Below are 23,512 nucleotides of genomic sequence, written 5' to 3' on the forward strand. Positions count from 1 at the left end.
ATACTATGTTTTTGACAAAACACATAGCCGCATACATATTGTTTTGAACTCCGCCGATACATTTATTTTATACAATATTAAAGATGAACAAAGATGGCATATGTTAGAAATATCTCATCTGTTTGTTTAGTTTGAAAAACTATAGGAATCGTATTTGAAATGAATTGTGCTAAGTTAAACAAAGAATTAACGAGGCGCCGAGAATGGATGACACTGTTGTCACCATCACAGGAATTGTATCAATATAATTTCACTTATGCTATATAGGTACTATAAAATCCGAGATAATTTTGTTGACCCTGTATTTGTAAATGACCAATTTGTGACTAACTCTCTACTACTGAAACCTATGGCCTCGGCGGTACAAGTAGTTCATCTAACTCATTACTATAGCCTGTTAACTCGGATGTTGTGCTCTTGGCGAGGTGTAAATTCGACTCCGTCCTATGAATTTATTCATCCCCGATAAATTCACTATTTTTTAAGTTTATCGCATACATTTTGATTGGTTTGAATATGCGTCATACCTATATTATCATAAAGTTAAAGAAGTTTAGATCTTTGACGAAATGTAAAGAAAACATTTATTGGTACAACAAATACTTATCCATGTTATCATTAAATACCGTTTCTAAAAGGCAGTAGGATATGCATGTTGCTCAACAACTCCAGTATGACTTGGAAATATTTACAGTTAAGCAATATTTTTCAAATAATTCACACTGCTGTTAATAAAGATTTCTGAAGACAGGTAAACATGTATTATTCCCTCATTGCGCATTCATTTACTATCTACTATATCAACCATAAATAATAGTTTTCCATCTAATAAATAAATGACTGTTATTGCTGGGGAATCCGAGATGCTGCATACAATAAAATATGATAGTATGCTTATAATTTGAAATCATCATGACGTCCACTTTCACTTCTCAAACAACTTTCTATGCTTTTCCATTTTCTTAAAATTCACAAAAAATATTGCAGAAAAAACTTTATCACTATTTGAATATGTAACATTGATCTTTGACCAAATGACCTCAAAATCAAAAGTGGTATTTTTCATCTCATTGTGCATTACCAACTACAATTTGGTAAAAGTTGATCGAACATATGGTTCAAAAGATAACATGCGGAAACAAATTTTTTACCAAATCATTAATGTTCAGTCCATAAGTAGCTGCTGCGACCTTGACTTTAAATTTCCAGTATATTGGCCCCAAAATGAATAGGGTCAAGTTCCTCACTCCATGGGGCAATATCGAGTCAAGCTTGATAATTGATGGAAATACAGTTCTAAAGATAACATCCAAAAACCGATTCATAGTAATCTTAATATTGAACAGGGTATACACCGTAAATTACCTCTGGAAAAACAGATTATGTCCCCTCTGTAAAAATGGGGTTGAAGATGAATATCATTTTGCTTTAAAATGTCAAATTTTAGAAAAACGTAGGCAAAAACGTTTTCATGAAGTAGAGAGTATAGTTCCACCTTTCAACAAAATGTCTGATGAGGAAAACTTTACATTCATGTTTACATTTAATGAGTATGACATAACTAAAATTATTAAGGGGGTTAATGATTTATATGTACTAAGCTGACAAGAAAAACTAATTATGTAATACAAATTTGTGATTATTTTCTATTTTTCATATATATTAGTTATGTTATATTTATAACAATAGCATTAAGAATATTGTACTTTTACTTTCAAATTTGCAAAAGTATCACCTCCTCCAAAATATCTTAACATGTATACGAGATACTTATATAACATTGAGAATGGAAATGGGGAATATGTTAAAGAGACAACAACCCGACCAAAGAGCAGAAAAACAGCCGAAGTCCACCAATGGGTCTTCAAAACAGCGAGAAAATCGCGCACCCGGAGGCGGGCTTCAGCTGGACCCTAAATAAAAATGTGTATACTAGTTCAGTGAAAATGGACGTCATACTAAACTCCAAAACATATAAATGAACTAAAATTAAAAAAACATACAAGACTAACAAAAGCCAGAGGCTACTGACTTGGGATAGGCGCAAAAATGCGGCGGAGTTAAACATGTGTTGTGAGATCTCAACCCTCCCTTATACCTCTAGCCAATGTAGAATAAACAAACATCGTGACAGCAATACGCACCGTAAAACTCAGTTTAAAAGAAGTCCGAGTCCGATGTCAGAATAGGTAACAAAAGAAACTAAGCAAAATGACAATGATACATAAATTAACAAAGGACTACTAGCAGTTACTGACATGCCTGCTCTAGACTTCAATTAAACTGATTGAAAGATTATGTCTTTATCATATGAAAATCAAGCACAATCTCTCCCGTTAGGCGGGTTTTTGTATCATACCATCATACAATATATGAGAAGAACATAACCCGTATCATGCCAACAACTGGTTTTAGAACAAATGTGTTTATTTCTAATGCAAAGACCCTATTAGTGAATCAATATTAATACCAAAATATACCATCTTCAATGACCTGACAACATTATCGTAACTATATCCCTTCTGAATAAGTCTGTTTAAAGGTTTGGGTAGCTTTTGAGGTGAATGCCGACATTTTGTGCTTTGTAAAGAATATTACCATAAACGATTGGATGTGAAATACCTGAGCGTATTTAAGATGTCTGCATGTTGATTTATATTTACGAATGATGTCCTTGTACCGATGATAAAATTTAGTAAATGCTTTGACTAGTTTGTGATATCGAAAACCCTGGTGTAATAATTTTTCAGTCATGAATACAGAGATTTCTTTCGTTAAAATCAAATACGTTGTTACATACACGAGCGAATCGAGCAAGTTGAGATATATAAACACCATATGATGGTGACAAGGGAACGTCACCATCTAAAAATGGATAATCAAGTAACAATACGAAATGAAAAATCATCTCATTTATCGTAAATTTTGGTATTAAGCTTCCCGTTAAAGATATAGATATCAAGATCCAGGAAAGGGCAATGTTCATTGTTAGTAGGAATGTTGCTTTAATTTAAATATTATATGTTTGTAAATATTGTCATGTTTGTCTTGGTAACAACCCAATATTTGTATTTTACACCAATAAAATGATTTGATTTGATTTTTCAGCCGGCCAGAAACCAAAATTTCCGTCTATGAATAGCTGCTATGACATTGACTTTTAAACAATTGACACTAAAATCAATAGGGATTTACCCAGGCTCACGGGGCATTATATGAAGCCGTTTGAAATTACTATGATTTCGGCACATGGTTCGAAAGATAACATTTTGAAACAAACACATGCACATATTTTATCTTAATATAGCTGCTTTGACCTTGATCATTGACCTGCTAATCCTGAATCAATGCCATGGGATCAATACCCTGGGACCAACATATTAATGAATTAGTCCCAGATCTTCCTCCGTGACGCAGTCGGGGACATCGCCAAGTTTGTTAAAAAATACAGGCCATGCACCGACCGTCATTTGCATTTTTACGGTAGGGAGCTGACAAATTTAAATTGTTTGATTTTCTGAATTTCTCGAGAAAAAGAATGTTTCGGATATACCGATTGATTGTCACTTGCTGAACATCTAAAAACTATTTAAAATAAATAGCGTGCCATCAAAAATAAAAAATGCCAGTTTATCTAATCATAACCCCCCTTTTACCGCCGCTGAAAAAGTCCGGAAAGTTAACGGCATTCATCATAGACAAGTTCGAATCTATGTGAAAGCATAAGATTTTCAAAATATGTCTCTTTATCACTCACTGATTGTCAGTATTTTTCAAAAAGCTAAACATCATTTTTCCCTATTTTTTTATATCTGAAAGCACGATTAAATGGCGGGAATAATTTTTATCTCCCTTTTTGTTGATTCCCGCCAGAGGTCATTTGGTTGCTACATGTAAACAATAATGGACGATTGCGAGCACCGGGCTATGACCGGGCTGTAAAACAAATATTTTTAATACAGATTTCATCAAACAAGATTTGTTCAGCTATTTAAAAGCCGAAACATTGTGTTAGGGGCCCTGTCAAATGAAATAACCAAATGTGAAACTATAAATATAAATGAAGATTACGGTGTTCAGCTGGAAATAAATGTAATTGTTTTGACACTAACAGTTTAAGGTGTATTAAATCTGCTGCACAAATTTTTAATATTTATACATGTAATTTGCTACAAAATAAGGTCTTATTTTGGAGATTAAAAATTAAAAAAAAAACTAATATTTATTGATTTGGCAAGAAATAAATCTTCCCAAAATTGTCATCTGTTTGTATAACCAGGTATTCATCTTGAGGGGGAGGACAGAGGGGTACCCTTTTCCCACCCTCTTTCTCTTGTCTCCTGTCCTCAAACATATAGGAAGCTCATTTTAATAGAAATCGATCAAATGTCTTGGTTTTTTTACCGAATAAATCTGTAATGGCCCTTAATGAATAAGTAACCACGCTCGAAGTATTAATGAGGTCGTTTTCATTACTATGACATTTATTAGCACTTTCTTGAAGCTTTTTATTAACTAATTGAATAAAATAATTGTTTCCGGCTCACTTTTATTATTTTTTACATAAATTTTTGTCTCCCTTTTCTATCCCTTTTCTCCTTTCTCCTGCGCCTTCTCTCCTTTTTCCCACCCTCTCTCTCCCTGTCTCCCTTAATTCTGTCTGCCCCCTTTATCTTACTAGCAGTGACACTTTATGTGGTTTACATGTACTCTACTGGTTGAAGACCAATTTATACAATGAGGATCAGTTTCTGTCACTTGTGGTGGTGTTAACCTTTTTAAAATACTGACAAACAACAGCTATTATAAATACTTTCATGGTTCTGATAAAGGTGTGTATGCATATCCTGGACGCATGGTTTTCTGTCTGGACGCTCCATTTCATGAACCAGTAACTTCGGAACTTCCCTAGGTGACAAGTGATATTTTCTTGGCAAGTTGAGTAATCGGGCTGTTGCCTGCCCTTGAATTGTCAATAAAGCTCAAGTTTAAAGAATGTTGAGGTTATTTAAATGTACAAAGTAATTCCAAGCTCCGTAACATCTTATTTATTGCAATAGGCAAACCTAAACAATATTATGTTGACCATGACACTTCTTTGAGGTGTAGTGTTTCCTGCAGCTTTTAAAAGGGCATGGTAATTTTTATTGAGCCTGTAGCAAAAGCGAGACATAGCAATCCTACATTCGTTATCGTTGGCAGCGTCCACAAATATTCACTCTGTGGTAAAGTTTTTGAAATTTTTTAATACTTTCTTAAACTATCTTGGATTTGTACCAAACTTGGACAGAAGCTTGTTTATGATCATAAGATAGTATCCAGAAGTAAAAAAAAAATTCCTGTTTTTCCGTATTTACTTATAAATGGACTTAGTTTTTCTGCCAGTTAACACTACATTCACTCTGTGGTTAAAAGTTTTTTAAAATTTTAATAACTTTCTTAAAATATCCTGGATTTCTACCAAACTTGGACAGAAGCTTGTTTATGATCATAAGATAGTATCCAGAAGAAAATTTGGTAAAAAAAAATCCTATTTTTCCGTATATTACTTATAAATGGACTTCATTTTTCTGCCAGTTAACATTACATTCACTCTGTGGTTAAAGTTATAAATTTTTTAATAACTTTCTTAAACTATCCTGGATTTGTACCAAACTACACTACATTCACTCTGTGGTTAAAAGTTTTTTAAAATTTTAATAACTTTCTTAAAATATCCTGGATTTCTACCAAACTTGGACAGAAGCTTGTTTATGATCATAAGGTAGTATCCAGAAGTAAATTTTGTAAAAAAAAAAAATCCTGTTTTTCCGTATTTTACTTATAAATGGACTTAGTTTTTCTGCCAGTTAACACTACATTCACTCTGTGGTTAAAAGTTTTTTAAAATTTTAATAACTTTCTAAAAATATCCAGGATTTCTACCAAACTTGGACAGAAGCTTGTTTATGATCATAAGATAGTATCCAGAAGAAAATTTGGTAAAAAAAAAATCCTATTTAACCGTATATAACTTATAAATGGACTTCATTTTTCTGCCAGTTAACATTACATTCACTCTGTGGTTAAAGTTATAAATTTTTTAATAACTTTCTTAAACTATCCTGGATTTGTACCAAACTTGGACAGAAGCTTGTTTATGATCAAAAGCTAGTATCTAGAAGGAAATTTTGTAAAAATATATTTCCTGTTTTTCCATATATTACTTATAAATGGACTTAGTTTTTCTTCCAGTTAACATTACATACAGTCTGTAAAAATTTTTAAAACATTTATTAGATTCATAAACCATTCTGGATTTTTAACAAACTTAAACAGAAGCTTCTTACAATCAAAAGATAGTATTTTTAGGAAAACTTTTAATAATTTTTTCCCCATTTTTGTTTAGCCTGTGACTAGCAGCAAAAGAAGGCCAGACACTGGGTTCCGTGGAACCCTTACAAATTTTTTACTCAAATAGTAGCTTGTGAAGGACTTGACGATACTTTTATGGCAATTTAAAATTTCAAGTGTGAATAAGGACTATGATATTTATATAGGGCACCCTCAATAGAGATATACAAGTAAAGGCACTGTTATGGATAGGGATTAATTCAAAATATAAAACCATCATTGCTAAATAATTAATGTTAAAAACATAAAGATATATATATATTAGATTACAAATTTCATTCTTTTTGTAATGAAATGATGACTTCTAGACTCAAGCAATAGAATCTTGGTGGAGCTTGAGACTCATCTGTTTAGAATCATCATGAGAAAATTCTGATATACATGTATGATATATTACATTAGTGCAGCTATGTCATTTTATTGCATTGCTAGCAACTGTGAGACATAGGGATGCTAATGTGGCAGTGTCTTTGCATCAAACTTTAGAAGTTGAAGACTTGGAAGCTTCATACCTTGTTTAAACATTTATCTAAAAGACTTCCAATTTAAATTCAATCATGAGCAGTAAATCAGGGGAGACTTTTCAGCGTCTGCACTCCAGTTAACTTTAACTGTCTGGTTCTCCTAGTTATGAATGTGATGATTTGTTTTGTAAGTGTCAGGATTTGATAGGCCGATGAATGTGATGATTTGTTTTGTAAGTGTCAGAATTTGATAGGCTGATGAATGTGATGATTTGTTTTGTAAGTGTCAGGATTTGATAGGCCAATGAATGTGATGATTTGTTTTGTAAGTGTCAGGATTTGATAGGCCGATGAATGTGATGATTTGTTTTGTAAGTGTCAGAATTTGATCAGCCGATGAATGTGATGATTTGTTTTGTAAGTGTCAGGATTTGATAGGCCGATGAATGTGATGATTTGTTTTGTAAGTGTCAGGATTTGATAGGCCAATGAATGTGATGATTTGTTTTGTAAGTGTCAGGATTTGATAGGCCGATGAATGTGATGATTTGTTTTGTAAGTGTCAGGATTTGATAGGCTGATGAATGTGATGATTTGTTTTGTAAGTGTCAGAATTTGATAGGCCGATGAATGTGATGATTTGTTTTGTAAGTGTCAGGATTTGATAGGCCAATGAATGTGATGATTTGTTTTGTAAGTGTCAGGATTTGATAGGCCGATGAATGTGATGATTTGTTTTGTAAGTGTCAGAATTTGATAGGCCAATGAATGTGATGATTTGTTTTGTAAGTGTCAGGATTTGATCAGCCGATGAATGTGATGATTTGTTTTGTAAGTGTCAGGATTTGATCAGCCGATGAATGTGATGATTTGTTTTGTAAGTGTCAGGATTTGATAGGCCGATGAATGTGATGATTTGTTTTGTAAGTGTCAGGATTTGATAGGCTGATGAATGTGATGATTTGTTTTGTAAGTGTCAGGATTTGATAGGCTGATGAATGTGATGATTTGTTTTGTAAGTGTCAGAATTTGATAGGCCAATGAATGTGATGATTTGTTTTGTAAGTGTCAGGATTTGATAGGCCAATGAATGTGATGATTTGTTTTGTAAGTGTCAGGATTTGATAGGCCGATGAATGTGATGATTTGTTTTGTAAGTGTCAGGATTTGATCAGCCGATGAATGTGATGATTTGTTTTGTAAGTGTCAGGATTTGATAGGCTGATGAATGTGATGATTTGTTTTGTAAGTGTCAGGATTTGATCAGCCGATAGCATATTCATTGCTTTTTTAGCTTTACAACAAAATTAGTGCAAGATTGGGTCTGGTGTGATAGTGTATACCAATCGAAGCCACCTTTGCTAAACATTTTGGTTCAACTTATTCATTTTAATCTGTGTGTTTAAGTTGAATTCGGTGATTGAAACTGTGTTTTTATTTTGTTTTTGTTTTTGAAAAACTAATCAATTAACCTGTAAAGGATCTTTAACACCTGATCAGAGAATAACAACCATTAGCTGATCATATACCTCTAGCCAATGTGGAATTAACAGACACACAGTAATATGCATGTCGTAAAACTCAGTTTAAAAGAAGTCCGAGTCCAATGTTAGAATAGGTAACAGAAGAAACTAAGCAAAATGAAAACATATTAAGGAATCAAGTACATGTAAAAACTTACCTCATTGGAGGGGGGGCTAAAAGAGTGGTGTTTGGATCAATTTATAAAATAATGTTATTATTTATATTTTAGTTGTGAAATGGTGCACAAAACAGACGAAGAGGAAGTCAAATCTTCCATCTACCTGACAGAAGTTCCATCAGATGATGTTGAGATTGGTGAAGACTTCGGTATAGATCCTACAAATAGGTTTGCCTTGGATGAAGATGAAGATTTAAAGGCAGCAGATGATCCTGAACTTAATAAAATCAAAGTTCAAATTTCTGAGAGTTTAGAAAAAGCTGAGTCTGTGTCATCAATTGTGTCTGAAGAGAGTGAGGAAGAAAGCAATCCAGTTTTATCAGAAAATTTTACCACTGTAACATATGGCCTGCAGCCTAGGTCAACTTATGAACATGGGAAAAAGAACACAGATATTATGGGATGTATGTTCACTCATTTATATTATAAATCTACAGTACTGTGGACTTATTAGAATCAGCTGGGACTCATTTTAAAAAGTGATGAGTCCCAGGACTCACCCTCAAAAATTTCTCAGTGAGAACCCTAAGTTATTTTACACTATGTACAGTAGAAAAAAACTGTTCTCAAATATATATTATCGTACACAGATGTACAGACTTCTATTCAAATATTGGAACACATATTAAGGGAAAAGTCAAAATTTGTACATGTATGTCCCATTTCTTTGTGATGTAGAACATCTTTATGTTAGAAATAGGAATACAGGAGCTAAAGGGTAAACAACAATGAGACAGCTACCCCAGTCTGCACCTTGAGCAACTAGCTCTACGCTAGTAGAAATTGGTTCAGGCCAGTAAAAATTAGAGAAAACAGTTTATTAAGGCAAATAGGAAGAAGAGTTTAAATTGGACTTGTGGGTTAGTTTAATTATTTAAAACAAAACGACTGATTCTGACTTCAACCTAACTGCAATATATTCTTTGGCGACTTAAATCGTCATTTCGCCGGCAAGATTATGGCCTGCAATAGGTTACTATCATATACAGTATGTCAATATAGAAATAAGAAGATGTGGTATGATTGCCAATGAGAAAACTCTCAACCAGAGATCAAATGATGTAGAAATTAACAACTATAGATCACTGTACGGCCATAAAGCTCATTATTGGCCCAAATCTAGAATAGTTATGAATTACTTAAACAAAAAACTTAAATATTTAGATAAAAAGCTATATTTGGAGAAAAAAAAGATTTTTTAAAGATTAATTGCTACTAGTTATAATTTGACAAAATTCATGATATCATAATGTTTATATACATGTAATTAGGTCTTTCCACTTTTCTGTGGAAAGACCTATTGGTTTTCTTCTTATGATTATTATTTTTATACGCCTGTCAAAATTTTGACGGGATGTGCTATGGTATACAAATGTCGTCTGTCTGTCCGGCGTAAACATGTCGCACCGTAACTCAAGAACGACTTATCCAAATTTCATGAAACTTAACATAGTTGTTTCTTATGATGGTCAAACCATCTGTATACTTTTTGGTGAAAATAAGATTAAAACTTTTTGAGTTACGGGACTTAGTAACTAAAACAGGTGTGTGTTTTTTTTCATATGTCGAGCCGTATCTCAAAAACAATTTAAGATTATTGCTTAAAACTTTACACACTTCTTAGTTATATTAATCTTAAGATCTGTATACTTTTTGGTGATGATTCAAAATTTTATTTAAGAGATATTGAGTATTTTGTTAAAAAAGGGGGAGGGGTTTTTCACATGTCGCGATGTATCTCAAAAACAGTTTATGGTTATTGCTTAAAACTTTACACACTTCTTAGTTATATAAATCTTAAGATCTGTATACTTTTTGGTTTTGATTCAAAAATTTTTTTTGAGATATTGATTTTTTTTTTAAAAATAGTACGGTTTTCACATGTCGCGCCGTATCTCAAAAACAATTTATGATTATTGCTTAAAATTTTACACACTTCTTAGTTATGTTAATCTAAAGATCTGTATACTTTTTGGTTTTGATTCAAAATTTTATTTTAGAGATATTGAGTTTTTTGTTAAAAAAGGGGGTTTTCACATGTCGCGCCGTATCTCAAAAACTATTTATGATTATTGCATAAAAATTCACACACAAGACGACGGGCGTATCATGCGCTCATGGCGCAGCTGTTTATTTTCTTCTTCCGCCACTTTTTTTTTGACGGTGCTTTTTCGTTTCGCAAGATGTCGCTTAGATTTTTTGCATATGATATTGAACAGTTATTTCGACTTTGAAACTGACCCTGTTTAACCGAACACTTTTTATTGTAAGAGTTATCTCCCCAAACACTATTTTTCTTGTGTACGCATCTCCTTCGCAACCCTAAAAGATTATGACAAATTTATGTCACCAATTTGCTCGTTATATCCTCAGGATCTTAAAAATAATTTTGACCGAAGCAGTCCGGAAACTCCATATGAGAGTTATTTCCCCTTCTGTATTTAAAATAAGTAAAATGTAATTGGAATTGGTAAACCATCCGTGATAGAGACCTAGGGTCTTTTGATTTGAGGTCCTTGGTCCAAAAAAAAGAAAATAGGGTCAAGGTCAAAGGTCAAGGTCATTTCTAAATTTGGATTTTGGCTTAATTTCACAACTTTTCAAACATGATATAAGATAATCGACAACATATTTTTACTTAATTGTTAGTTGTGACATGTCGTAACACATACATATTGGTTTAAAGGGTACACTTACATCAAATTAGAGTTTTCTCCCCTCTTTTATTTAAAAATATGCATATGGTGATATAACTCATGACCAAATATAATTAAGACCTAGAGTCTTTTGATTTGAGGTCCTTGGTTGATGACCTAGAAATTGAGCTCAAGGTCATAGGTTAAATTGAGGTTCTAGATTCTGACCTTTGCTTTTACCTCATATGTATACATGATAAAGCCATGGGACTTTTTATACGACCGCAAAAAAAATTTTGTGGTCGTATATTGGTATGACGTTGGCGTCGTCGTCGTCCGAAGACACATTAGTTTTCGCACTCTAACTTTAGTTTAAGTGAATGGATCTCAATGAAATTTTACCATAACGTTCAATACCACAAAAGGAAGGTTGGGATTGATTTTGGGGGTTATGGTACCAACAGTTAAGGAATTAGGGGCCAAAAATAAGCATTTTTGTAACTTCCAGACATAACTTGTGTGTAAGTGTATGGATCTCTCTGACATTGTACCACAAGGTTCCAAATCACTAAGGGAATGCTGGGATTGATTTTTGGGGTAATTGCCTCCAAATTTAAGAAATTAGGGGCCAAAAAGTGGCAAAAAACAAGCATTTTTCTAGTTTCATGACAATAACTTGTATGTAAGTCTATGGATCTCTCTGAAATTGTATCACAAGGTTCCATATCACAAAGGGAATGGTGGGATTGATATTGGGGGTAATTGCCTCCAAATTTTAGGAATAAGGGGCCAAAAAGGGGCAAAAAACAAGCATTTTTCTAGTTTCATGACAATAACGTAAGTGTATGGATCTTTATGAAATTGTACTACAAGGTTCCATATCACACAGGGAAAGCTGGAATTGAGTTTCGGGGTAATTGCCCAAAAAGTTTAGGAATTAGGGCCAAAAAGGGGCCAAAAATAAGCATTTTTCTAGTTTCCAGACAATAACTTGTGTTCAAGTGTATGGATCTCTCTGAAATTGTACTGCAAGGTACCATACCACAAAGAGAAGGCTGGGATTGATTTTGGGGTAATTCCCTCAAAATTTTAGTAATTAGGGGCCATAAAATGGCAAAAAAACAAGCATTTTTCTAGTTTCAGGACAATAACTTGTGTCTAAGTGTATGGATCTTTTTGAAATTGTACTGCAAGGTTCCATATCACAAAGGGAAAGCTGGGTTTGAGTTTGGGGGTAATTGCCCTAAACATTTAGGAATTTGGGGCCAAAAAGGGGCCAAAAAACAAGCATTTTTCTAGTTTCCAGACAATAACTTGTGTTGAAGTGTATGGATCTCTCTGAAATTGTACTGCAAGGTACCATACTACAAAGGGAAGGCTGGGATTAATTTGGGGGGTAATTCCCTCAAAATTTTAGTAATTAGGGGCCATAAAAGGGCAAAAAAACAAAGCATTTTTCTAGTTTCAGGACAATAACTTGTGTGTAAGTGTATGGATCTTTATGAAATTGTACTGCAAGGTTCCATATTACAAAGGGAAAGCTGGGTTTGAGTTTGGGGGTAATTTCCCTAAATGTTTAGGAATTTGGGGTCAAAAAGGGGCAAAAAAACAAGCATTTTTCTAGTTTCCAGACAATAACTTGTGTTCAAGTGTATGGATCTCTCTGAAATTGTGCTGCAAGGTACCATACCACAAAGGGAAGGCTGGGATTGAGTTTGGGGGTGATGAATCATAAGGGGGTTCAAAAAATTTGGGGGGGATTTTTTTTTCCTTTTTTTTCTTTAAAATTTACCATTTTAAATTGGTTATTTCTGATTTATATATAAAAGCAAATAATAATGATATGGTTTGAATAGATAAATTAAAATTTTTTAAGTTCTTAGACCACTTTCATTCTGTGTCAGAAACCTATGCTGTGTCAAATATTTAATTACAATCCAAATTCAGTGCTGTATCAAGCTTGAATGTTGTGTCCATACTTGCCCAACTGTTCAGGGTGATCTCTGCGGTCGTATCAAGCTGCGCCCCAGCGGAGCATTTTATTGCATTAGGTTTCAAGCCATTTAACCTTGAAAAAAAACAACCGGAAGTGACCTTGTGTAAACCGGAAGTAGCTATTTTTTGTACTTTATCAATATAAAAGTATATAGAACCAGATATTTTTGGAATCAGTGTCAAGTAAACATTCAAATAATATCTGAAGTAACATTTTTCAAACCGGAAGTAACAAATTATCTCCCTTATTTAAAAAATATTGTATAGAAACCATATATTTTTGGAATCAGCGTACAATAAGCTATCATTTGACGATTGAAATGACATTTTAAACCGAATTTTACTACTTTCATATCAAAATACATGGTTTTTGGTGGAAAGACCTTCAATTGTTCTCTGAACAATTGGTTTTTAATTATTATAGATGTATTTCTTTTTAGTGGTATACAACAGTAGAATGAGACAGTTTGTTATACTAGACACCAAGGGTATCACTACATGGAAAAGAGACATGGTAGATGTTAGAAGTAGGTGCTGTTTTATATTACAAATGTAAAATGTTCAGTGTATTCAGATTACAGAAAAATCATTATAAAAAACCAAATTTGAGACCCTATTTTGTACCAATTTTTCAGTCTTATAAAGCAATCTATATACATATATACATGAGGTTTAAATGTTTTTGTCCCAAAACTTAGTTATTTGCTCTTTAATGCACACCAGACTCTTAATATTACAGGAATTTGAATCTTGTATGAAATAATGATTTTGTTTCACTCACATAAATGATATCTAACTTTTATTTTCAGTACAGAGAGCATTGCTGTATCCAAAGTATGAATATAAGTTGATTACATACTTGATCTATGCAAAGAAATACAACTGCTATTTTGCTCTTGGGAAAGATTTTTCATTAAGGGTATGTGAACCATAAATAATAAAAACTTGAATACAGAAATGTCTATTGTAATTAACTTTCATTGTTAGATTATTCTCTCATGTACCCAATACCTTTATATTCATATATAGTACTTTTAATCTTAACCCATTTCTTCAATAAGTGCCATTGTAAAGCAAACTCTACTGTGCTTAAAATGTAAATTCAGATTTTGAATTGCCAAAATGGGTCTGAAAAAAACCCACTTTCTTTTATCAATAATTATAGAAGAACTAATCGAATAATTCAAATATCGAAAAATATTGAATGAGTGACCGAACAACACATTAATTCAAGAATGAGTGTAGCGCATGAGTTAATTATCAGTGTTGTTCGGTCACGAGTTGAATATTTTTCGATATTTGAATTATTCGATTAGTTATTCTTTAATTAATCTTTGATTAGTTATTCTTTTTATTACATTGACAATGGGCTTTTTAATGGAATTAAAGTAGAAAATGCAACGAATTATATCTTTTTCTACTCATTCACAATTTGCTTTGATGTGACGTCATCAACAACGTCTTGACAACACCTATTGTTGTATGACGTCAGAGGAGAAAAATAACCGAGTTTATTTCACCTGTGAAATTATCGGTTTTTATTTCGCTGGGAAATCACAGTAATTCATTGCAACCAATGTAATAATATGAATGAAATTATCTTGTTATCAGTTTATGAATTGAAAACAAATTTACTATGACTTAGTTTAATTGAACAGGTGCTGAACCAATACTTTGATGAGACTTGTAGTGTTAGTGGTGATCTCAGATCTGTACTGTTCATGTTATTTAATCCTGTAGAAGATGAACTTATTACTGGTGGAGTGGGTGGCACTAAGGTATTTATCAGGGTAACTCATTATTGGAAAGTGGATAGGACAAAGGTATATAACAGGTAGTGTTAACACATTACCCATGTATTGGTTTAAGGTATTTACATTCAGTGGTAATACCTGGTAACGGATTACTGGTAGTGTGGATAGCACTAGAGTATTTAACAGGTAGTGTTAACACATTACCCATGTATTGGTTTAAGGTATTTACATTCAGTGGTAATACCTGGTAACTGATTACTGGTAGTGTGGATAGCACTATAGTATTTAACAGGTAGTGTTAACACATTACCCATGTATTGGTTTAAGGTGTAATACCATCAAATCATAGTACGTCACATCTGGTTGCATACGAAAATAGGTCGAAAAAAAATATTCCCTTGAATTTGACAGTTGTAGGTAATTGATCCTACATTTCATTGCAGTAAAACATTTCTGAGTCATAAACATATATCTTGGGTATTTCAAAGCACCATTATTTTTTTTATTTGGGGTTTCTATAGAATATTTTGGAAACTTGAGGTTACATGGTTACTAAAGCTTGTACACAGGTTAAAAAAGGGGGAAAATTTGATTGGTTAACTTCCAGTGATGGTTATTTTCTTATATGAAATGAAATGTTATGTGAAATTTTTTCTATAGTACTGGGCAGGATAAAACTTTACTCAAGCCAAGTATTTCTTTATTTGAAACAAAGATAAATTCTGCACAATTTTTTGAAAAGTGCAAATTTAACGAAGACTAATAGGGGAAAATTAATGGTGGTATTACACCTTAAGGTATTTACATTCAGTGGTATTACCTGGTAACTGATTACTGGTAGTGTGGATAGCACTATAGTATTTAACAGGTAGTGTTAACACATTACCCATGTAAAACAGAGTAGTTATGTTAACAAGACTGTCAGTATATATTCCCTGGTAGACAAACATGTATAAAGACGGATATAAACACCATAGATGAGATTTAGAGTATTCCCTGGTAGACAAACATGTATAAAGACGGATATAAACACCATAGATGAGATTTAGAGTTTTCTCTGGCAGACAAACATGCATGAAGACAGATATAAACACCATAGATGATATTTAGAGTTTTCCCTGGCAGACAAACATGAATGAAGACAGATATAAACACCATAGATGAGATTTAGAGCTTTGTATATTATATGGACACTGTCTAATGTTGGATGAGACAGTATGTTGAACTGTAGATGTCTCTGTTTGGTTGCACTGTATTGTTGGCCTGCTGTCACATTGATGTATACTTGACATTTCTCCCATTATTAAGATTGTCAGTGTGAAGCATACAATTGAGAAACACATTCAAATGTTGTGTATTTGTTGCCAGAGTTATATCATAGATCTATAACATTATTTTTATGCCCGCCGTAGCGGAGGGGCATTAAGTTTTACCCTTGTCTGTCCGTCCGTCAGTACATCCCAAAATTGGTTTCCGTTCTCTAACTTTGGTTTGCCTCAACCAAATGTCATGAAACTTATACACAATGCTTATTACAACAAAACACAGATCAAGTTTGAATTTTTGTGGTGTCACTTTTACCGTTCTAGAGTTATGCCCCTTTACAAATGGAAAAATTGCTGAATTTGTCATTTCTGTTCTCTAACTTTAGTTTGCCTCAACCAAATAATATAAAACTTATACACAATGCTAATCACCACAAAACACAGATCAGATTTGGATTTTAGTGGCGTCACTTTTACTGTTCTAGAGTTATGCCCCTTTACTAATGGAAAAATTGCTGAATTTTTCGTTTCCATTCTCTAACTTTAGTTTGCCTCAACCAAATGTAATGATACTTATGTACAATGCTAATTACCACAAAACACAGATCAAGTCCAATTTTGGTGGTGTCACTTTTACTGTTCTAGAGTTATGCACCTTTACAAATGGAAACATTGCTGAATTTTTCGTTTCTGTTCTCTTACTTGAGTTTGCCCCAACTAATTTTTATGAAACTTATAAACAATGCTTATTACCACAAAACTCAGATCAAGTACAAATTTGGGTAGCGTCACTTTTATAGTTCGTGAGTAATATCCCTTTATAATGTTATATGCAAGCGGGGACATCATCTGTGTCCCATGGACACATTCCCCATTTATTCAAATTTTGAATTTGATTTTTTATGATTGACAGGTTTGGAAGTTTGAAAAAGATAACTCAAGACAATTATATAAAATGAAAGAACTTGCAAATTACACTCTTAGACTGAAGTAAGTATTTTTAGTTTGCCTCAGTGAAGTAAGGAAGAATTATTAAGGTACCCTTGTCATCCAGGGTCAACAGTCTATACAAATTTATATTATCCTACTTCATAAAGACACTGCAACATTAATATCAAAATATAGAGATGTGGTAGGATTGCCAATTAGACAACTATCCACCAAAGTTTAAATGAAGTGGATGTAAGCAATTATTAGAAACCGTATGGTCTTCAACAATGGGAAAAACCCATACCATAAGTTGGATTTAAATCTTAACCAAAGACAATAAAGCATGATATATAGAAATACCTTCTTTTGTTGGAAACTCCTCAAAGAGATGCATCTAAACAGCAAAAGATCTGCAAGACAGGATCTACAAGGAAATAAAGTTATGGAAATTGTCAATTTTTCATACTTAATGGGGTAACTGTCCTTGAATAACTTGACCATATTTTAGAAATATTCTCCATGTGAAACTGGATCATACCTAATCAAAATCTTACTAAGGGTGTGAGGTATGATTATTTAATTGTTTTGAAAAATTTTGAAGAAAAAAATGAAAAAAACTTGAAATATTTGACCTTTGTAAGTTGGTACCTTGTCTTTTTGATGAGATAGGTATGAAAAAATATTTTCTGAAATTTTGAACATTATCTAAATTTAAGGAATACTCTATTGATATATTATTAGATGTGAATGGGACAATGTTGGTGGAAGTTGGGTGAAGAGAGTTGATTTAGATCAAACACTAAAACATCTGTATTGCTGTTCTGACACAGATTTACATGTCTATAGATTGACAGATGGGCAAACACTCTTTAAAATTGAAAGGTTGGTATTGTATTGATTACATACAATTATTTATTGTTCCACAGACAAAGGTCAGTGATATGTTCCAGCAATTTTTCAAATTTTATTTTTTTTCCTTGATTAATCTTAAGCCATTTTGGCAGAAATCCCATTTAAGTTAATTTAAACAAATTTTGTAATGAATGATATAGGAAGGTTATGGATTATAAAATATTACCATTTAAATAAAGTCATGGCCACAAGATGACATTCTTGATTCTGATAAATATAAAAAAAAAATAATTCTAGAAAATAATAAGTCCAGATATGTTCAAAATAAAAAAATGCTTCAAATTTGTGCTATATACTAGGGATTTTCTTCCTCAGGAATATATAACCTTAGCTGTATTTGGTCCTTATGATATTTTTTGACAATTTGCGGAGCATGCATATGTTTATTGGATGGAACCTGACAGTAATTTACTTTTTGTAATTGCATCACACATTATGGTGAATTTGGGATTACAAAATAAGTGGTTGCTGAAGGAAAACATGCTTCTTCCACAAGGTTTTCATTGACGAGGAAAACAGTTAGTCCTATTTACGACTTGTCTGCCTGTGCCAAAAATGATAAAATCGGAAACAATGCCATTGTTTCCAAATGGAATTTGACAATGTGTTTTACTTCAATGTGATCAATTTATTTCAGAACCCATAACATGTCAATAACTGGATGTTGTTATGCACCATACTACAGGGCTTTGTTGACTTGTTCTGTTGATACAACAAGTAAGTAACTCTGTCTCATAGTCTACATGTATTTTAAAGTAAGACAATAAGGTTTTGTGACTATAGTTTGAATATATGTTTGTAAATGAATGAATGATGGATGCTTAATGTGAAGCCGCTAATACATAATGCTTTTTTGGGATATATAAATATCATGTTAGCTCTTACCAAGCCATTTTTCTATGGCATTAAGTGTTATTTAATCTCTGAAGGAATGAAAATTCAAACCCAGAAATGTAAAATTGCGAAAAAGAGTATTTTCTACCAATGGTATCACTGAGTGAATAAAGTTGCTCCCCACTTCTGAGCTCACCAGCCCAATGTAATTCATAGCTATCATTACTTCCTATTTCAGTTAAAGCATGGAGTCTGATAGATAATCCAAATGATAACAAAGCCTCCTGTGTCAAACGTCTGCTGCATACATTTTCTGGTCACTCTAGAGCTGTGACTGGAATGGTTCTCCACCCAGAGACACAAACCATGTTTATTACATCATCTCTGGATGGAACAGTCAGGATCTGGTCTTTAGATACAATGGAACAGTTATATAGGTAATCAGTCATGTTAATGGAACAGAAAAGACATGGTGTATCAATTAATGACACAAATACACATCACACACTTGACACACATGCTGTTCTACATCTCAAAGTAACAGTGAAGCTTTCAGCAATGTATCAAAAACTCTCAACTAACTACTGTAAATTCAGAAATTATTGCGATGTTTTTATTATTGCGAAAAATGCGACAGGGTTATAATTGCAATAATTTTAACTCGCATTTTGAAATTTTTTATATGAATTAAATAGGATTTTTCTCAATATCGCAAAAATTAAAATCGCATTTTAGTCTAAAATGACAAAGTCGCAATAATAAATGCACGCAATAATTTCTGAATTAACAGTAAGTTGAAGACAGCCCCCAGCACTCACTAGTTTAAAGTCAAAATAATAGAGAGAGAAGATACCAAGGGGCCAAGCAATAATTCCAATAGAAACCAACAATACCCTGGCCAAAATTAAAATGACAAACACTAGCAGTCAATATGGGATTAAGAACTAAGTTTTCAAACATCAATAAATCTGTCTCCCATCAATTGACATGGCAGCATACATTACTATATTGTTCTAAGAATAACACAGTATAATAATATAGAGCTTAATTGGGTAGCAATAATGGTAGTTGTACATTTTAGTCCCCATTTTAGAATCTGAATTTTATGTAGAGTATTCTGTTTTCATGTAAAGCGACCACAAAACACCATCGCCAAAATGGTAATTTATTTAGAATCCCATATTTGATGTATATTTATCTTTTAATATCAAACATAACCCTTTGTAGCATGTAATCAGTTAAGATTTAGCTTTATTGGGGTAAAGTTTTACTGAACATTTCAACTAATGAATTGATATAGATAGGCTCATCGTATTTTACTCCTATGTATAATCTTTGTATTCAGCAGATTTTACCCAACGTTGGACTTGTGTACATAGTTTGGTTGATAAGCTTTGCATGATGTGATATTTAAGTTTTTTTTTTTATTTTGGCTTTTAGCACTACCATTTCCACTGATGGACTACTCTGGATGGGGCTGACAGATGATAATCTGCTGTATATAAGTACATGCCGTAGCATTACATTATGGCACACAAACCAGTTTCTTAAGTTCTGGGCCTTGGCTAGAAATAATGTTAATAAATTATACCTGTCTGGTGCTGAGGATAAAACAACTAGAGTGGTGGCAGTTTGTGATGATAGCAGGTATTTTACACTTTTACTATGGAAACAGTTTGTGAAAATAGGAGATATTTTAAACAGTTACTATGAAACGGTTTGTGAAGATAAAAGGTATTTTACACGTAAAGAAAGCATGTATTTTACACGTTTACTATAAAAAAGAAAGTTTGCAATGATGGCGGGCATTTTAGAAAATCTTTCTGTTTTATGTTATAGCAGCAAAAAATGTATGGTGAATAAATTCATGAATCTTGAAAGTTCAGTTTTATATTTACCTGGAGTAATTGAAATCTTTTTAAGGAACAAATTTTGCTTAGATGAAACAGCTTTACAAAAACAGTATTGATCATGCATTTGGTTGATAGCCAGTTTAAATTTTTCAGTGTGAAGTTATTTTCTCGAGTGAACAGGAAGAATTTGACAACAATGTTACCGGTACCTCCCCCAGATCTACTTCCACTACAGAAAGTTCTTAGCGTCTGTTATAGCCGAGAGTTCACAGCCATTTACATTCTGATAAATCCCACAAAAATTTGGGTGTATACTGCAAGGTAGGTTTACCAAAGACTAAAATTCCTTTCTTCAGTTAGTATTATCATTGTATTAAAATTGATGCGAGTCTTTTCGTTTATGGGGAATTTGAACAATATTAATCACTTAAAATAGTTTGATCGGGTTCTTTTTAACTGACATGATAAACGAAATAAAGTGGAACTTAGGTGTATTCTTGAAACTTACTTTAAATGGATATTTATCACTCAATTTACACAGTTTCATGTTCGTGTTGAAAATTCCGCCAATCTACATCTTGAACTCTTGCGCTTGAGTTATCGTTCTTTGGAAACATTAATCTCTTGACTTTTTATTATTAGAATGTAAGTGCTCATTGTAAAGTTGTATATAATTGTTTCTGAATTGCATGATAAGGTAATATTCTATGATGAAACTTAAAGACCTTATTATTGTTTTACTTTGTTTTCACGGCTATTAATTCCGCGAAACAATTTGCATAGTGGGAAACAGGGCATGATTTATGTTGTCAATCAACGGAGGAAAAACAAAACGGTAAGCAAAGTTTAGATTGCTCAGAGCTCGGAAGTGAAACTTTGAGCTCCTCACCTTTTAGAAAATTGGGTTAAATATTGGATAAAGAATAAATATATGGTTAATATTTTTAGTAAATAATTATTGCCTATATTCTTATATATTTTTAAGTCATAAAGCGATGAAGTTCGCGACTTGGAAATAACGGAATCTAGGTTTTTACATTGAGAGTTATTTTAGAGTCCGGGGATTTGTCCTTAGCTAAAATTGTTGTTTCTGTTATTTATATGTAATTAATATTTAATACCGGGTTGGGCAAAATTCACTGACACACTGGTTAATTGTTTTATTTTGTATTTCGTCAGCTGTACTGATTTATTTCTTAAATATTCGTATTATATCCATGTGAATAAATTATATTGATTTTGTACTTTGATTTCGTGAATAATTTGCCATCAGATTCTTTTCTTAAAGTATTCAAACCGCTCGGAGGCAAAATTTTACGACAATCATCAATAAATTATTCAAAGTAGCTATAATTATGTTGGTAATTGCTACACCAGCAAATAATCTTACATATATAATGATCTTAAAATAAAAAAAAAACATGACTGCATTAAATTATTATCCCTAGGAAGTAGTTTTGGAGAGGATTTATTTGCATTCATTGGTTTGTTTATGGTGATCTTTTGCATTCAGGTCCAGATTCAATCAACTCGAAATAAGATTCCAATGTTATTTTTTCAGAGGACAATTTACAGTCTCAAAATATTTCAATTTTTTGCACAAAGTTATGTTTGATGGATGGAGTATTTTTTAGAAAAAAAATAAATCACTTGATTTTATCATTGTTAAAAAGGGAAGGAAAAAAAACGAAACAATCAAACAAATTTTATCCCAAAAAATATTCAAAAAACATTTAAAAAAAAAAAGTCAAAATTTCCCGAAAATAAAGAAAAATTAAAAAAAGTAATATTTGACAATGCGCAGCAACATCGGTGTTGAAAAAATGTTGTGTTGGAAGTTCTACAGAAGCGTTTTCTATTTATTACATCCTGATATAAAAATTGGTAAGGGAACGCTTCATAAGAAATAAATTTATCTTGGTGTAATCAGGGATATACAGAATTTTACACCCGTGTTGAAAATGCATACACCTTCGGCGGTGCCTCAGGATGTATGAATTTTTCACACTGGTGTAAAATTCTATTCACCCCTGATTACACCAAGATAACTAATTTTATAATGTATAAACTGTTTTCAGGGGAGACAATGCATTATAATGTATAAACTGTTTTCAGGACTGATCCATGTTGTAAGATAGGGGAGATTAATGTTCTTAGGATGCAGCATGCTGAAATGAAAGGAAATGGACAAACTAACAGGTCAGTCTTACACGTTTCTTAGTTTATAGGCAGCTAAACACTGATTTTATTTTATGGTAGTATTTAAACCATTTTTTTTTAATATGTCCAAAAAGTGGCATGTCTACCATGTAGTTTAGAAGGATAATAAAAAAACTGAAGAAGGCCAGTGGCCGAAACTTCTTAAAATATTGATTTAATCACTACAATAATGCAAAATGTGTTCCCTATTGGAATTTAGAAACACAAAACTGATTTTATAGTTAAAAATATCACTGTTTCATTTACAGAGCTAATTTTTACCTATTGATGACAAACTGGTTACCTATATTTCCAGTGAATGTATGGAATTTCTAAACTACTGTTTGTGTCATAACACTTAGCATATGTTACTTGCTGATAGTAAATGTATTCCTTATAGTGCTGTCAGTGTTGTTATGCTCAACCTTTACTTCATTAAAGTAACACTGAACAACTCTCTTTAGTATCTCTGTTTGGTTCAGAATAGAAATATTGTTTACATATAATTCATAGATAATATTCATTTTCCATATACATTCAAGTACACAAAAAAAAAGAAAAGTTGTATTATATAT

The 23,512-nt window shown here is 32.5% G+C and overlaps 1 protein-coding gene across 8 annotated transcripts in view; it reads left to right on the plus strand.

Moving 5' to 3' along the window:
* The first annotated feature begins 3,898 nt into the window (after positions 1–3,898).
* Positions 3,899–23,512, plus strand: part of LOC127730555 (uncharacterized) — a 90,548-nt gene continuing 70,934 nt past the window's right edge. For all 8 annotated transcript variants that reach the window (XM_052239032.1, XM_052239109.1, XM_052239245.1 and 5 more), the window contains exons 1-12: positions 3,899–4,092; positions 8,611–8,963; positions 13,631–13,717; positions 14,000–14,109; positions 14,849–14,968; positions 17,123–17,199; positions 17,881–18,021; positions 18,689–18,768; positions 19,124–19,322; positions 20,326–20,532; positions 20,892–21,059; positions 22,854–22,937. In XM_052239032.1, the coding sequence (XP_052094992.1) occupies positions 8,618–8,963; positions 13,631–13,717; positions 14,000–14,109; positions 14,849–14,968; positions 17,123–17,199; positions 17,881–18,021; positions 18,689–18,768; positions 19,124–19,322; positions 20,326–20,532; positions 20,892–21,059; positions 22,854–22,937 (1,619 nt within the window). In that variant the 5' untranslated portion in view covers positions 3,899–4,092; positions 8,611–8,617. The remainder of the gene's footprint in view (positions 4,093–8,610; positions 8,964–13,630; positions 13,718–13,999; positions 14,110–14,848; positions 14,969–17,122; positions 17,200–17,880; positions 18,022–18,688; positions 18,769–19,123; positions 19,323–20,325; positions 20,533–20,891; positions 21,060–22,853; positions 22,938–23,512) is intronic.

Source organism: Mytilus californianus, unplaced genomic scaffold (genome assembly GCF_021869535.1).
Source record: "Mytilus californianus isolate M0D057914Y unplaced genomic scaffold, xbMytCali1.0.p SCAF_1, whole genome shotgun sequence".
NCBI classification, from domain to species: domain Eukaryota; kingdom Metazoa; phylum Mollusca; class Bivalvia; order Mytilida; family Mytilidae; genus Mytilus; species Mytilus californianus.